Source organism: Mesoplodon bidens (genome assembly GCF_964165515.1).
Source record: "Mesoplodon bidens genome assembly, chromosome: 9".
In the NCBI taxonomy this organism is placed as follows: Eukaryota; Metazoa; Chordata; class Mammalia; order Artiodactyla; family Ziphiidae; genus Mesoplodon; species Mesoplodon bidens.
The window spans coordinates 10,825,588-10,841,723 of record NC_138166.1 but is presented as its reverse complement, the minus strand read 5'-3'; the positions used below and the strand labels follow the sequence as shown (position 1 = coordinate 10,841,723).

The following is a 16,136-nucleotide window of genomic DNA, read 5'->3' as shown; positions in this document are numbered from 1 at the left end:
AAATTTTTAATTTTAGTATTTGAAATTTTACTATTAGAAATTACTTATATATCTCCTTTTGTTTAATGTTTTAACAGTGTTAATAAACTCCAAGAGTGGTATATTAACCGTATTATAATTCTCTATGGTCCCACTTCTGGTAAAGATAGTAAGCAATAAAATGACACAGAATTAAGACAGCACAGTTTACTTTATTATGAACAAGCAACCACTTAGTTAAGTTCCTAGATATTGGACAACTGGTAATAAGGGCTTAAATTTAATGTGTTTACCTTAACTCTTGATGATTTCCTAGATCCTTCACGAAAGGCCTGAAATAACATGGAATTCTGAGTTAGTTTTTTAAAAACTGGATATAATTAATATTTAAAAATGAGTTCACTCAAGCTTTTTATTGAAGTCACATAAATAACACAAAATATGGTAATAACCAATATAGCCAGAACTAGGTGAATGTTGAAGTAAAGTCATCTACTAGAACACTGTACTACTATTAAAAATAAATACAGACTACGAAATAACATGAAAATATGTATAAGATACAATGCTAAGAAAATTTCTAAATTTTCTGTGTGCTCAATATTACAATCATGGAAAAATATGTGATAAAAGTTGGAAGGTATTAAAAATATTGTAGTAGTTTTAAGTCATGAGCCAAGTTTTGGGGTGGGTTAAAATAATTTTGTTATTACTTTAATTTCTAAGTCAACTAGCAAGTAATACTTGAGCATTTACTAGTAGGGACTCAAATTATAAGAACTGTGGTGAAAAGAACTGTACTTACTCAGTAAATATGGAATGGGAGCTCTCTAATCTGCCAAGTCCTAAAGTGTTATCTAAGACTTACTTCACCACGCCACTCCCCAAAGTGTAAACTCTATTTCGAGAGACTTAAGAACACTAAAACTAGAGTAAGCAATATAGTTCCTAATTTATTTAAGTTCCAAATTAGTGTGCAGACTATATGTTGGAAGACAGCAAGTTTTATTAAAAAGAGGAGGAGGAGGATGGGAAGGAGAAGCAGCAGCAGCAGCAAAGAACCTTCACGTAAAACACAGAAAAAGAGCTAGGACTGTGAAGAATAGATATGTTCAGACAGGTGGACAACTGAAAGAGATACAATTCTGGTACTAAAGACATATGAAAGAAGGCACGCAATAGGAAGAAATACGTTGCATTCAAAGAAAAACTAATATACCGCACTTGTTACCTACTGAAAATAGTTATGATGTAAGACTGGCTAAAAAAAATGTAAAAGTAGGTCATGAAAGCCTTATTTAAAAAGTCGCATTTTAAGATTCTGACTTAAATACCGTATGTTCTTCACTATGATGGAGGGATCCATGAAATACCTCTGAGCAGAGAAGGGATATAAAGACGATATTCACAGAAAATGTCAGAACCAAATGCAGAATGGACTAAAGTAGAAAGAGGATAAAGTTGGAGAAATTGAAGAAGATATTACTGTACTGCCAAGAGGTAATAAGGGCGTAGACTGGGTTTATAGAAGCAAAAAGGAAGAAAAACAACAGTATACTGAAGAGACATTCCCAGGGAAAAATCAATAGTGCTTTTGACAATAACTCTGAATGTCAAAGACTAAACATGACTTAAAGATTTTTAAGCCTGGATAATGGCTGTGCTGCTGAAACAAAAGAAGAATTTGAAGTATGATGAAAGAAGATGCAAGTTTGGTTTACAGAGGAAACATTGAAAGAAAAATAGAACATTCATAAGTAAGTAACATGTGCTGACCATAGTTTTATGAAAAAATTAATATCAAGTTTGAAAAATTCAAGTAAAATTAGAAAATTTTAAAAATTAAAAAAAATTAAAATCCTAATATATGGGTCACAATACACAATCCATGTCTTTAACAGTGTTAACGCTTCATGCCAAAGGCCTAAATTGCTAAAACACCAACCAACAATACCTTAATAGGGTTTTATGAGTATTTTTTACATGTCATCTGTCCAGAATGTCTATTGTTAACTCCATTCACATTTTTAACAGTTAGCCATAACAACAGGCTGAATAAAAAGCAAAATTAGATATATCCTTTTGCTATATATTTTTAACTACATATTGCCCCCAAATAATAGTAAAAACTTAACAGTAAAGCAAACTAAATCTTTTAGGCCCAGTTCCTGGATTTTTTTTTTCTAATCCTTATCAAGTATTACTAACTTAACATGAGAGAAAAAATTCTCTTTTTAAATGTACAACAATATTCTGAAACAAATAGGATGTGCTCTAAGACAGAACTGATTCATTTTAAATAGCCAAAAGTCATTCCAGCCAGAGAAAATGCAAAATCTATGTTTTATTTAAAAAGTAGATTTGTTAATCTAGATGACCTAAAAATAGAACTACACAAGGATAACGTTTCCAAGTAACTTTTATACAGTAAACAAAGAAGGCATAATTTAAAAGCAGTAAATGAAAAAATTAGGTCAATACCTAAACATGAGTTCCTAAATTGTAAAAAGCACTTAAGAGACAATCATTTCTCTGCATAAGTTACAATCTGAGATAAGGAAAATAACAATGAAATAAAGCAAAATGTGCTTAAGTGCTGTAATAATAGGTTCAAGTGCCATGATGAAATGCAAAGAAAGATCATCATAGCAAATTTCATTAAAAAAAGTAGTGCTTTAGATGGGCCTCGAAGTAGAGTAGGAGTTTAAAAGATAAAGATGGAGAAGAGAATATTCTAAACAATGAAGGGAACAGCTTAAGTAAAGATAACATATCAGAAATCAGAGGTAGAATTTGGTAATAGTTGTCCAGACTGAATAAAATACAGGGAGAAGAATAGCAAAATTAGAGAGAGAGACATATGTGAAGACTGCTAGAATCAAGACTTATTTTAAACAGGGAGGTGAAATTAGAAAATGAAAAAGGTATTTAAAAGTACATGCTGCCGGACTTCCCTGGTGGCGCAGGGTTAAGAGTCTGACTGCCAATACAGGGGACACCGGTTTGAGCCCTGGTCTGGGAAGATCCCACCCGCTGCAGAGCAACTAAGCCCATGTGCCACAACTACTGAGCCTGCACTCTAGAGCCCACAAGCCACAACTACTGAGCCCATGCACCTAGAGCCCGTGCTCCACAACAAGAGAAGCAACCACAGTGAGAAGCCTGTGCACCGCAATGAAGAGTAGCCCCCGCTCACCTCAACTAGAGAAAGCCTGTGTGCAGCAACCAAGACCCAACACAGCCCCCAAAATTAATTAAATGTAAAAAACAAAAAAGTACATGCTGCCTATTAAATAACATCATGAAGAATTACTCAAAAAAATGATTTTATACCTACGTATAATTTCACTCTTTAATAAATATATAGTCATTATGGAAAGCATCTTTTACCTTGCATGACAAAAAACTTCATTAGCAATTATAACAAATTTATTAAAAAGTGGCTTATAAACAGTTTTCTGCCATCATATCCTGGTGATATTTTAATACAAAAATTTAAGTGAGAAAGATCTAGGTAGTAAGAAATTCAACAAATGTGGAGCCTTATTAAAATGATTAAATGTGACTCAGAGACAAACAGCTATAAACCACCATTCACAATCATTACATGCTCCTCCACCTCTTTATAAACTAGTAAAAAGTTAGAACTGTGATTTCTGTTTTCTAAAACAACAACCTTCACTAAATATTATTTTAGCTTTTGCATTTCTCTGACTAGTCTCATCAGAGTGATGATTTAAAGCAGTTTGCAAACATTTTCTCTACTCCATGTCAATCTTTAAAACACATTAAAAATTTTAAATGAGTGTGATGAAGCTTAGATCCTGCTACCTTCTCTAGCTACTATCCATTACTCCTACGACTTCCTATCTACTCATCTTCAAAACAGGAAAAACTTACTTTTTTACATTTTGAAATGTTTTGTTCTTTCTCCCCACTTTTTTTCCTTCTTTTATCATTAACCTTGGAAACTCTTGAAGCAGTTAAAGTAATCGATGTCGGGGTATGCTGAAATGCAGTATATAATTCCACAGGAACCTCATCACCACTCTCAGTTGCACTGGTATCACCATCTTCAAAGGCAAAATAAAAATTATTGCACAAGTAATACTTCTACTTCAAACAATAAAACAGCATTCCACATGACAAACTATTATTCCCCCATCTTTCTGAAGAATAAACTTTTTCACTTCCTCACTCAGTAAGACACGTTTACATGCAAACTGCAAATATATTTCTCAAATGTTAAACTAGAAAGGATACAAAATCTGACAACACACTCAGGTGGTGTGACTGTGGGAAACAGACACTTACAAACATAGCCAGTGGAAATTCAAAATTCTCTATGAAGGGGAATTTAGCTATATCTAGCAGAATTCTATATACACTTACCCTCTTCACCCAGCAACCCCATTTCTAGGGATCTATCCACAGATAAACTGGGAAAAGTACAAAAAAACCCTTATCCAAGAGGGTTTCATGACGTTACTATTTGTAGTAACAAAAACACTGGAAACACCCCAAATGTCCATCAAACAGTTCAATAAACTATGGTTATTCAAAACCAGTTGTATTGGTGGCAACGTGTTTTATAAGCCAAAGTGGAAGTTTAGCATATGTTACAACTTCAAATCCTGTTCCTAAAAATGAAATAAACACTATTGCACATGATCAACAAACGGATCACCATCTTTCAAAAGAGCAAACATATTTTACTTCTTTAAACCAATAGGTTACCTATGTGCAAGAAAATATGGATGATTTTAGATTTTTATTTATTTTCCATATTTCCTAAAATAAATACATTATTGTTCTATAAAATATGTAAAATAGAGTATTTAAAATCTACACTTGAGATTGTAAATTATATATACAATCAACGTTCATTAGCAAGGAGTTTATGTCTGACTAAAAAATATGCAGGCCACTTATTCTCTCAATCATACTGAAGTTAATTTAGTATAGATCCTTTTCACCCACCTGACATATTTTCCCTTTTCCGGCGTTGTAGTAGCACCGCCCTCTCTTTATCCAAACTCCTATATTAAAATATTAACATGATTATTTATAAACTTTCATAAATTTAGATATAAAGCAGATTTGTTTTAAATGTGATAAACTTTATAATTTCTCTAATGTTCTTATTGAAAATGTACAGTATAAAATATATGTACTATCACTTGCCTTACAGTTTAGATTTGATCTAGCAGAATTAGCAGTAGATGCCAGTTAAGTGACTCTGTTGTGTTAAGAAAATCATTTTTTACTTTGGAAACTAGTACTTTTTTTTTCCAAACTGAAAAAAAAAGCAAAACGTCTGGGGGGAAATGTTAGTGTAATTATTGCATTATTACTATTTGCCTAATGTATTTCCAATTTTGAAATAATAAACACTAAACATTTAACAATTAGGCAAAATATTTCATTAACCTCCCCTAGCCTCCGCTCATGAACTACATCATCCATAGTAACTGTTTACTTGCCCCCCTCTCTGCCCCCAAAGCATTTTCACTGTCTAAACTTATTAGTCTAAATGTCAAATAACTAGATATAGTTCTTAGATGGAAGCTGAGATGGGGGAATACGAGCTTTAGACTGAAATACCTACTACTCAGTAATAAGACTTGCCTTAATATCTAGTAGGACATAAAACTATCCTAGCATCACTGATAGTTCTAGTTATCACAGAAGAATAAGCAGATAACACTCAAGTGACTGTCCTCCCTAATGGTCAGTTTTTAAGCAACCTTTACTGAAAATCAGCAGATATTTACCCCATGATTAAAAAGAAAAGATTTTAATATGTTAAAAAAAAACCCAACTATCTGGAAAAAGGCGAGTAACTATTATAAAGTGAAACAAAATCAAAGAAAAACCTCACTCATACAAGGATGTCCACTCTCACCACTCTTATTCAACATAGTTTTGGAAGTCCTAGCCACGGCAATCAGAGAAGAAAAAGAAAAGAAATCCAAATTGGTAAAGAAGAAGTAAAACTGTCATTGTTTGCAGATGACATGATACTATACATAGAAAATCCTAAAGATGCCATCAGAAAACTACTAGAGCTCATCAATGAATTTGGTAAAGTTGCAGGATACAAAATTAATGCACAGAAATCTCTTGCATTCCTATACACTAACAATGCAAGATCAGAAAGAGAAATTAAGGAAACAATCCCATTTACTGCAACAAAAAGAATAAAATACCTAGGAATAAACCTACCTAAGGAGGCAAAAGACCTGTACTCAGAAAACTATAAAAAACTCATGAAGGAAATCAAAGATGACACAAACAGATGGGAGAAATACACCATGTTCTTGGATTGGAAGAATCAATATTGTGAAAATGACTATACCACCCAAAGCAACCTACAGATTCAATACAAGCCCTATCAGATTACCAATGGCATTCTTCACAGAATTAGAACAAAAAATTTTACAATTTGTATGGAAACACAGAAGACCCCGAATAGCCAAAGCAATCTTGAGAAAGAAAAACGGAGCTGGAGGAATCAGACTCCCTGACTTCAAACTATACTACAAAGCTACAGTAATCAAGACAGCATGGGACTAGCACAAAAACAGACATATAGATCAACGGAACAGGAGAGAAAGCCCAGAGATAAACCCATGCACCTATGGTCACCTAATCTATGACAAAGGAAGCAAGAATATACAATGGAGACAAGACAGCCTCTTCAATAAGTGGTGCTGGGAAAACTGGACAGCTACATGTAAAAGAATGAAATTAGAACACTCCCTAACACCATACACAAAAATAAACTCAAAATAGATTAAAGACCTAAATGTAAGACCGGACACTATAAAACTTTCAGAGGAAAACATAGGAAAAACACTCTTTGACATAAACCACAGCAAGATCTTTTTTGACCCACCTCCTACAGTAATGAAGATAAAAACAGAAGTAAACATATGGGACCTAATGAAACTTAAAAGCTTTTGCACAGCAAAGGAAACCATAAACAAACCGAAAAGACAATCCTCAGAATGGGAGAAAATATTTGCAAACAAAGCAACCAACAGGGGATTAATCTCCAAAATATACAAACAGCTCATGGAGCTTAATATAAAAAAAAAAACTAACAACCCAATCAAAAAATGGGCGGATGACCTAAAGAGACATCTCTCCAAAGAAGACATACAGATGGCTAAGAGGCACATGAAAAGATGCTCAACATCACTAATTATTAGAGAAATGCAAATCAAAACTACAATGAGGTATCACCTCTCACCAGTCAGAATGGCCATCATCAAAAAACCTACAGGGCTTCCCTGGTGGCGCAGTGGTTGAGAGTCCGCCTGCCGATGCAGGGGACACGGGTTCGTGCCCCGGTCTGGGAAGATCCCACATGCCGCAGAGCGGCTAGGCCCGTGAGCCATGGCCGCTGAGCCTGCGCGTCTGGAGCCTGTGCTCCGCAAAGGGAGAGGCCACAACAGTGAGAGGCCGGTGTACCGCGAAAAAAAAAAAATCTACAAACAATAAATGCTGGAGAGGGTGTGGAAAAAAAGGAACCCTCTTGCACTGTTGGTGGGAATGTAAACTGATACAGCCACTATGGAGAACAGTATGGAGGTTCCTTAAAAAACTAAAAATACAACTATCATATGACCCAGCAATCCCACTATTGGTCACATACCCTGAGAAAACCGTAATTCAAAAGAACACATGTATCCCAGTGTTCACTGCAGCACTATTTACAATAGCTAGGATATGGAAACAACCTAAATGTCTAACAATAGATGAATGGATAAAGAAGATGTGGTACATATATACAATGGAATATTACTTAGCCATAAAAAGGAATGAAATTGGGTCATTTGTAGAGATGTGGATGGACCTAGAGTCTGTCATACAGAGAAAAGTAAGTCAGAAAAACAAATATCGTACATTAATGCATATACGTGGAATCTAGAAGAATGGTAGAGATGAACCTACTTCCAGGGCAGGAATAGAGACGCAAACGTAGAGAATGGACATGTGGACATGGCTGGGCGGGGCGGGGGAAGGGGAGGGTGGGATGAACTGGGAGATAAGGATTGACATATATACATTACCAAGCGTAAAACAGATAGCCAGTGGGAACCTGCTATAAAGCACAGGAAGCTCGGCTCGGTGCTCTGTGATGACCTAGATGGGTGGGATGGGGGGGGTGCGGTGGGAGGGAGGTCCAAGAGGGAGGGGATATATGTATACATACAGGTGATTCAGTTTACTGTACAGCAGAAACTAACACATTGTAAGGCAATTATACTCCAATAAAAAAGAAAAAAAGGAAAAACCTCACTCATAATAAACAAATGAAAAGTATCAATGAAAAGTATCAATAAAACACTGAGATTACCATTTCTCACCTAGTTAAACCAGCAAAAATCCAAGTCCATCAAAAACTCTACTGTGAGGCTGGGGAAAATAGGCATGCTTATCCATGACTGGTGGGAATTCAAAACTGGACAGTTGCTACTGGAGGGGAATTTGGCAATATCTGACAAAATTTGATATATACATTTACCCTTTTACTGAATAATCCCACTTCACTTGCAATTACACAAGACTGGAAACAACTCAAATGTCCACTCAAAGGGCTGACTAAACTATAGTACATGAAGATGGAGCACCTTGAAGCTACAGAAAGAAATGAGTCAATCTGTATGTTACTACTATGAAGTGATCTTCAGGATTTTTTTTTTTTTTTTTTTTGCGGTACACGGGCCTCTCACTGTTGTGGCCTCTCCCATTGCGGAGCACAGGCTCCGGATGCACAGGCTCAGCGGCCATGGCTCACGGGCCTAGCCGCTCCACAGCAATGTAGGATCCTCCCGGACTGGGGCACGAATCCGCGTCCCTTGCATTGGCAGGTGGACTCTCAACCACTGCGCCACCAGGGAAGCCCCAGGATATATTTTTAAGACAAAAAACTAATGTGGCAACAACTCTACATAATATACTACTGCTTATCTAAGTAAGGAGGGGAATACAAATATATATATATATGTGCATATCTGTTTCTAATATAACAAACAATGGAAGGAATAATCAATTTTTTAAAAATTGTTACTTCCAAAGTGGAAGGGACAGGGGTCGTGTATGTTAGACTTATTTGAATGTACCTTGTCTTAAATATCTGACTTTAGAATGATGTGACTACTTCTTACGTAATTAAACAAGCATATAATTATAAAAATAAAGTATAAAAAGCAATCCTTAAAAATAAAATTGCTGTATTACTCATCCATTTCTGGTAGGAATGAAAAATGATACAACTACTCTGCAAAATAATTTGACAATTTCTTATAAAACTGAACATGCAACTAACTACCGTATGACCAAGCAATTGCACTCTTGGGCATTTATCCCAGAGAAAACAAAACTTAGGTTTACACCAAAACCTGTATACAAGTGTTCAGAGCAACTTTATTTGTAATAGCCAAAAACTGGAAATGACCCAAGTGTCCTTCAGTAGGTGAGCAGTTAAACAAACTCTGGTACATATATACCACATAACACTACTTAAAAATAGAAAAAAGTGAAATACTGCTATATGCCACAAATTAGCTGGCTTTCCAGGGAATTATGCTCAGTAAAAAAAAGCCAATCCCAAGGGCTTCCCTGGTGGCGCAGTGGTTGAGAGTCTGCCTGCCGATGCAGGGGAGATGGGTTCGTGTCCCAGTCCGGGAAGATCCCACATGCCGCGGAGCAGCTGGGCCCACGAGCCATGGCCGCTGAGCCTGCGCAACTGGAGCCTGTGCTCCGCAACGGGAGAGGCCACAGCAGTAAGAGGCCCGCGTGCCGCAAAAAAAAAAAAAAAAAAAGCCAATCCCAAAAGGTCACATACTGTGTGATTCCATTTATGTAACATTCTTGAAATGACAGAATTACTGAAATGGAGTACAGATTTAGTGGTTGCCAAAGGTCAGGGATGGGAGGGGTAAGAGGTGGGAGGTAGGTATGGCTAGGAAAGGCAACATGAGGGATCTTTGTGATTGAAATGTTTTGTAGCTTGACTATACCAATGTCAATATTCTAGCTGTGATATTGTATTAACAGTTTTGCAAGATGTTAGGACCACTGGGAGAAACTGAATAAAGGATACGCAGGATCTCTGTATTATTTCAAAAATGCATGCAAACCCACATTACTTCAAAAGTTTAATTTTTAAAAAATCAAAAATAAAACTAGGGCTTCCCTGGTGGTGCAGGGGTTAAGAATCCGCCTGCCATTGCAGGGGGACATGGGTTCGAGCCCTGCTCCCGGAAGATCCTACATGCCGTGGAGCAACTAAGCTTGTATGCCACAACTACTGAGCCTGCGTTCTAGAGTCTCTGAGCCACAACTACTGAGCCCTCATGCTGCAACTACTGAAGCCCGTGCGCCCTAGAGCCTGTGCTCCTCAACAAGAGAAGCCACCGCAATGAGAAGGCCACGCACCGCAACAAAGAGTAGCCCCTGCTCGCCACAACTTGAGAAAGCCTGCACGCAGCAACAAAGACCCAACGCAGCCAAAAATAAGTAAATAAAATAAATAAATTTATTTTTAAAATAAAAAATAAAATAAAAAAATAAAACTAATAACCTAACCCAGAAGTGTGTACCCAGTTGGTGTTATAACCACACAATAAAATTCTTTCAAGAGACTTTAAACACAAAAAATTAACTATACATCCCTGTAGAAAATATCTTACAGGAAAAAAAAGTTCTAAACTGTTTTACATAATCATATTGTTACAGGTGCTATTGTTGGTACTGTTACTCTGAGACTGTTACATTCTTCTATGGGATTAAGCAGTTGAGCAAATTACATGGTACTCTAATTACACTACTGTATGTTATGTTGAGAACTAGGATAAAAAGAGACACAGATGGAATACAGAAACAGTTAAATGAAAACCTTGCACAGTTGACCTCTGAACAATGTGAGGGCTGGGGTGCCAAAATGCAGAGTGTGTAGTTCTGTAGTATTTACTATTGAAAAAATTCCATGCATAAGTGGACATGCACAGTTCAAACCTATGTTGTTCAAAGGTCAACTGTATTCCTAAATTTAAATTGCAATTATCTGTATAAACTCATGCATTTTATCTTAAAAATAAACAAACAGACAAAACTTATAGTAGACTAGGTTCATCTACTAAAAAGACCTAGCAACGTTGAGTAGTTCCGGAGGAAGGAGCAATACTAGCTCTCAGATTCTGGTCTTGAAAACCAATTCTGAGCGTGGGGCACAGAAGTATAAGATAAGCCCGAGACATCTTGTCGTATTAGATTGCACAAAGCTAGCAAGTACTACTAGGGTATTTTCAAAAGGACCGCAAAGCCAACCTGAAGTGGTTCCCACTGACCAAAAATGGGACAAAATTTGAACATAAATAAGGATAATAGGGGGACTTCCCTGGTGGCGCAGTGGTTAAGAATCTGCCTGCCAATGCAGGGGACATGGGTTCGATCCCTGGTCTGGGAAGAACCCACGTGCCATACAGCAACTAAGCCCATGCGCCACAACTACTGAGCCTGCACTCTAGAGGCCACGAGCCACAACTATTGAGCCTGCACGCCACAACTACTGAGCCCGCGTGCTGCAACTACTGAGCCCACGCACAGCAACTACTGAAGTCCATGTGCTCTAGGGCCCGCATGCTGCAACTACTGAGCCCGTGTGCTGCAACTACCGAAGCTTGTGTTCCTAGAGCCCGTGCACTGCAACGAGAAGCCACTGCAATGAGAAGCCCACGCACTACAACGAAGAGTAGGCCCTGCTCGCCGCAACTAGAGAAAGCCCGCACACAGCAACGAAGACCCAACACAGCCAAAAAAAAAAGATAAAATGGACTTCCCTGGTGGTACAGTGGATAAGACTCCACGCTCCCAATGCAGGGGGCCCAGGTTCGATCCCTGGTCAGGGAACTAGGTCCCACATGCATGCTGCAACTAAGAGTTTGCATGCCACAACTAAGGAGCCTGCGTGCCACAACTAAGGAGCTGACAAGCCACAACTAAGGAGCTGGAGAGCTGCAACTAAGAAGCCCGTGAGCCACAACTAAGCAGCCCGCATGCCACAACTAAGGAGCCCACGTGCCGCAACTAAGGAGCCCGCCTGCCGTAACTAAGACCCTATGCAACCAAATAAATAAATATTTAAAAAGAAAGGAATAACTGCAACGGACTGATATCCAATATGTATAAATCCCTGATTTCATAATGACACTTAAAATTCTTTTCACTATTCTAAAAACTGATAAAGCCTACAAATCAACAAGCATTTATGCTGCCTTTCCTCAGTGAAATATACCTTAAGAGAACTGAACAGTTAATATGGGGAAGTTTTCTACAGAAATAGTCCAGCTAATAAGTGATAAGCAACAGAATTAACATGTCACTAATTTGCAACCCCTAATAAATTAATGGATTTTAAAAATAACCATCAATGGGTCCCATTCAGATATTATAAGATGTGTCACCTGATAGAACACAGTGTATGAAAGTCTAACCCAAAAAAAAAAGGGACTTAAATCTAATCACACACCTATTTACAGAAATATCTATAGAGAGAAATCTGTTAAATCATGATAATGCAATTGGCAAACTCACCAGGATAAATAAACAATTCAGTCCCTTAAAGAAACACACTGCAAAGGAGACTGGGGTTGGTGGGGTAAGGGGTGTAGCTTTAGATTACTAGAGACTTAAAAGAGATGTATAGCAACCAATCAATACTTTAAGAATGGCTGGATGTAATAGATTTTGCTGCATGTATCAATATAATAATCGTTTTGTGGTTATAGATTTTTGTTAAAAAATTCTTTTATAGATACATACTGAAATACACATACACAAATACATACATACTGAAATACATAAGGATACACATGAATGAAATAATATATTTGGGATTTGCATTAAAACAATATGTGAAGGAGAAAAATACACAGCAATGTAAATGAAAAAAGATTATTGACAATTGTTGAAGCTGGGTGGTGGAAACATGCAGGTTCATTACACTATTACTTTTATATAGGTTTGAAATGTCCATTAAAAAAGATTTTTTTAAAAAAGCACAAAGAAGAAATGGGAAGAAAACACATTACTGCCAACAGGCAGAATGATAGTATAAGCCCTGCAAAATTCTGTAACTAACGAAATGCCCTTCTAGTAACTTTTTAATGTAATTTGCAGTCCACTGAAAAAAAGATGTCATCACTTAAAAAATGCACTATTATTTTATGCATCATTAAAAACCCTAGAAAATAAACCATGGCACGTTATCAATGGAAAGATTCTTCTTGATTTTAGAGATGTCAGAATGGAAAAAGAAAAAAACCCAAAAAACAAACCAAACCATAAAAAGGAAACTTCTTCCATCTTAGATTTGATGAAATACAGCATCCATTAATTGTTTAATCTAGAATTCATACGTAACTTTCTAATAACTAAAGATTACCTCAGTAAAATGACTGGCAATTTTATTGTACGTACAACTTACCTAGGCTGACAACGTTCACAAAGATATGTATCAGGAATATGCTGCCTGTCAATCCCCATGCAGTCAATATGTTGCCAAACACTTTAAAAAGGAAAAGAAAAGAAAAGCAGAACATATAAAATATTATTAAAATCATCCTTAAATTAAGATTTGATATTCCATTTAACTATCCGTTAATAAGTGTCTACTTTGAGTTTAGCAGTGTAAAAGGTAATGTGAAGAATTCATAGAAGTATGTCCTCGGGAAGATAAAACTTTGAGATGCAAAAATAAGAGGACAAAAATAGGATATTATATATATGATATAAATTTCTAAAGCAAATATAATTTTAAAATGTAAAAGGTATACATTACAAATATTATTAGAAATCACAAACTGGAGATGTCCACAATGCTTGGAATTAATGGGAAAAGAGTCCTGGAGAATAATGGAGACTTGAAGAGAACCTCATTTGGGACATTAGGAAGAAAAGACCTCATTATAGCAACATTTTCTCAGGTAGACAGACACCGGGAGCAACAGCCAGAAGGCAGTTAATATATCTGAAGAAGAATGTTCATTTTGAGAAACAGAGGGGGATCAAACTGAATTAGTAAAATGCAGTCAGATTATATACAACCTGTAATGTCAGGATTTGCGGAGCATTCCTCTAATTGGCAACAGGTAACAACTATAGGTTGCTTTGATGGTATACAGTGTTAATTCAAAGAAGTTAAGAAACTGGAGGCATAAAAATCAACTAAGAGGCTTTTCCAACGTTCCAGATCTAAGTTAAAGAACAACAGAAAGAACTAGAATGATGGCAGAGAAGATGAAGTTAAAGAATCCAAGAGTCATTTCATGAAGACAGAGACTAAACCTATTATGAACTCTATTTTTAATGTGATACATGGACCAACTTGAGGCAAATTTCTCAACGCTATTATTTTGTATTTTATTGCCAAGACTTTAATTGGTCTAAAGTTGATATATATGCCTGTTTCTAAAAATAGTCTTAATTATTCCTTATATAATAATGAGCTACTTTTAATATACAGCTACTGAGTTAACTGCTATGATCTTGCTCTTTACTTCTTAACTGAGGATGCTGGGACGAGAACTGGTAGAATGTGAAAGGTAATGGACTATGTATCAAAGACGTAGGGGAAAAAGTTTAAAAGAAAAGCAGAACACCTGACATGGAGAGTCAGAATAACAAATTAGGTTAAATTTGGGGGCTAACTAATAATGTCATGCAGACCACAGAAGAAATAAAACTAGAAAATGAATAAATAATCAGAGCTCTAGATGTCAAACTTGAAAGAGATGAGTATGGGCAGTAGGTACATGAAAATATATAGAGGCAATGTAAAACAAGAATAGAGGAAAAAAGATTAAGCCTTGTAGTATACTACAGGTTAAGCAGTAGAAAAGTAGAATAACAAAAAATAAGTTCATAACAAATAGAGCAGTTGCTAAAAAGCAAATACCTTGAATAATCCAAAATACGTGAACTGGTCCTTCAAGAATTTGTAGATGGGTATAAGTCCTAAGGACTATTTCACTCTTTTCTAATAGATATAATTCTATATTATATATAGATCATTGTAATTAATCAAAACAAAAACACTTTAGATTATGCACTAAAATAAAATATTGTCCAATGGTATGTAATTTATCACATAAGACAAAATCAGCAATGAGAAAGCTATTTTATATGATTGGTTAAAATATGAATTCAGATTTGCTAATAAGTAGCTAATTAAAAAATAATGAGGAAAACAGGTTATCAGAGAAGTTATTTTCTGAGTTTTTAAACTCACCTCCTGAATAAGCTCACTGAGGTGATTGCTTATGGTAAGAGTATGTACCATAAGTTTATTTTTAAATTTTAAAAAGCATCACAATATATTTTTATTATGAAAATTAACTCAAAGCATTAATATTACAACTTCCCATAAAAATAACATCAAATTTCACATTCCACTTAAGACTAATTTTCCCCCTTTTGGCAAAGGTAAATCAACTTTTTCATATAAACCTAACTGCCTGTTTATATCAATAACATCCCACTCCTAATCACCTAACTTAATCGATGGGAACAAGATTACAAATAACGCCAAGTAGTTTCTATGTGGCTCAACAATGCATTTTTACACTCACATTCAAGTATGGGTACTATTTCAAATAAAATGATGAAGCTATGCCTTAAGACCAGATCCAGGACATTCTGTAAACTATCAAACTTTCTTATCCTCTACAGTACATTGCTTAAGTACTCTCTGTTTCCCAGCCTATGCAGGGGATGGACTCAGTAACTTTCAGGTTGAAATCCTACTGTTCCCTCTCCATCCTCCCCAACTCCCTCCCACCAGGAAAAAAAAAAAAGAAAGAAAAGAAAAGAAAACAAAACCCCACTTTCTCTCCCAATCACACCTTCTCTACGGGAGGAGGCCTTTCTTGGTGGTTGAACCAGGGTTGGGGGAGGGGAGACTGTGGTTCTGGTTCAAGGAGACTCCAGAGTGCTGCAAGGTTCAAGTCAAAAGGAGGTAAGAGAGTCAGGTCAAACACACATCAAGCAAAATGTATAATTCCCCCGAACTGGAAAATCACAGTTGACTATACAGCACAAGTAAGTCCAAAGGAAATACACAGGACTCCATCCTCCTCTCATTTCTG

General features: G+C 36.3%; 1 protein-coding gene across 4 annotated transcripts in view; it reads right to left on the bottom strand.

Moving 5' to 3' along the window:
• KMT2E (lysine methyltransferase 2E (inactive)) overlaps positions 1-16,136 on the bottom strand; it is an 89,402-nt gene that overhangs the window by 33,528 nt on the left and 39,738 nt on the right. For 3 of the 4 annotated variants that reach the window (XM_081244880.1, XM_081244882.1, XM_081244881.1), the window contains 4 exons: positions 13,478-13,558; positions 4,960-5,018; positions 3,880-4,052; positions 273-311 (listed from right to left, as the gene is read on the bottom strand). In XM_081244880.1, coding sequence (XP_081101006.1) covers positions 273-311; positions 3,880-4,052; positions 4,960-5,018; positions 13,478-13,558 — 352 coding nt within the window. Of the gene's footprint in view, positions 1-272; positions 312-3,879; positions 4,053-4,959; positions 5,019-13,477; positions 13,559-15,893; positions 15,915-16,136 lie in introns of those variants that run through there. The other variant, XM_081244883.1, reaches the window with a different exon arrangement.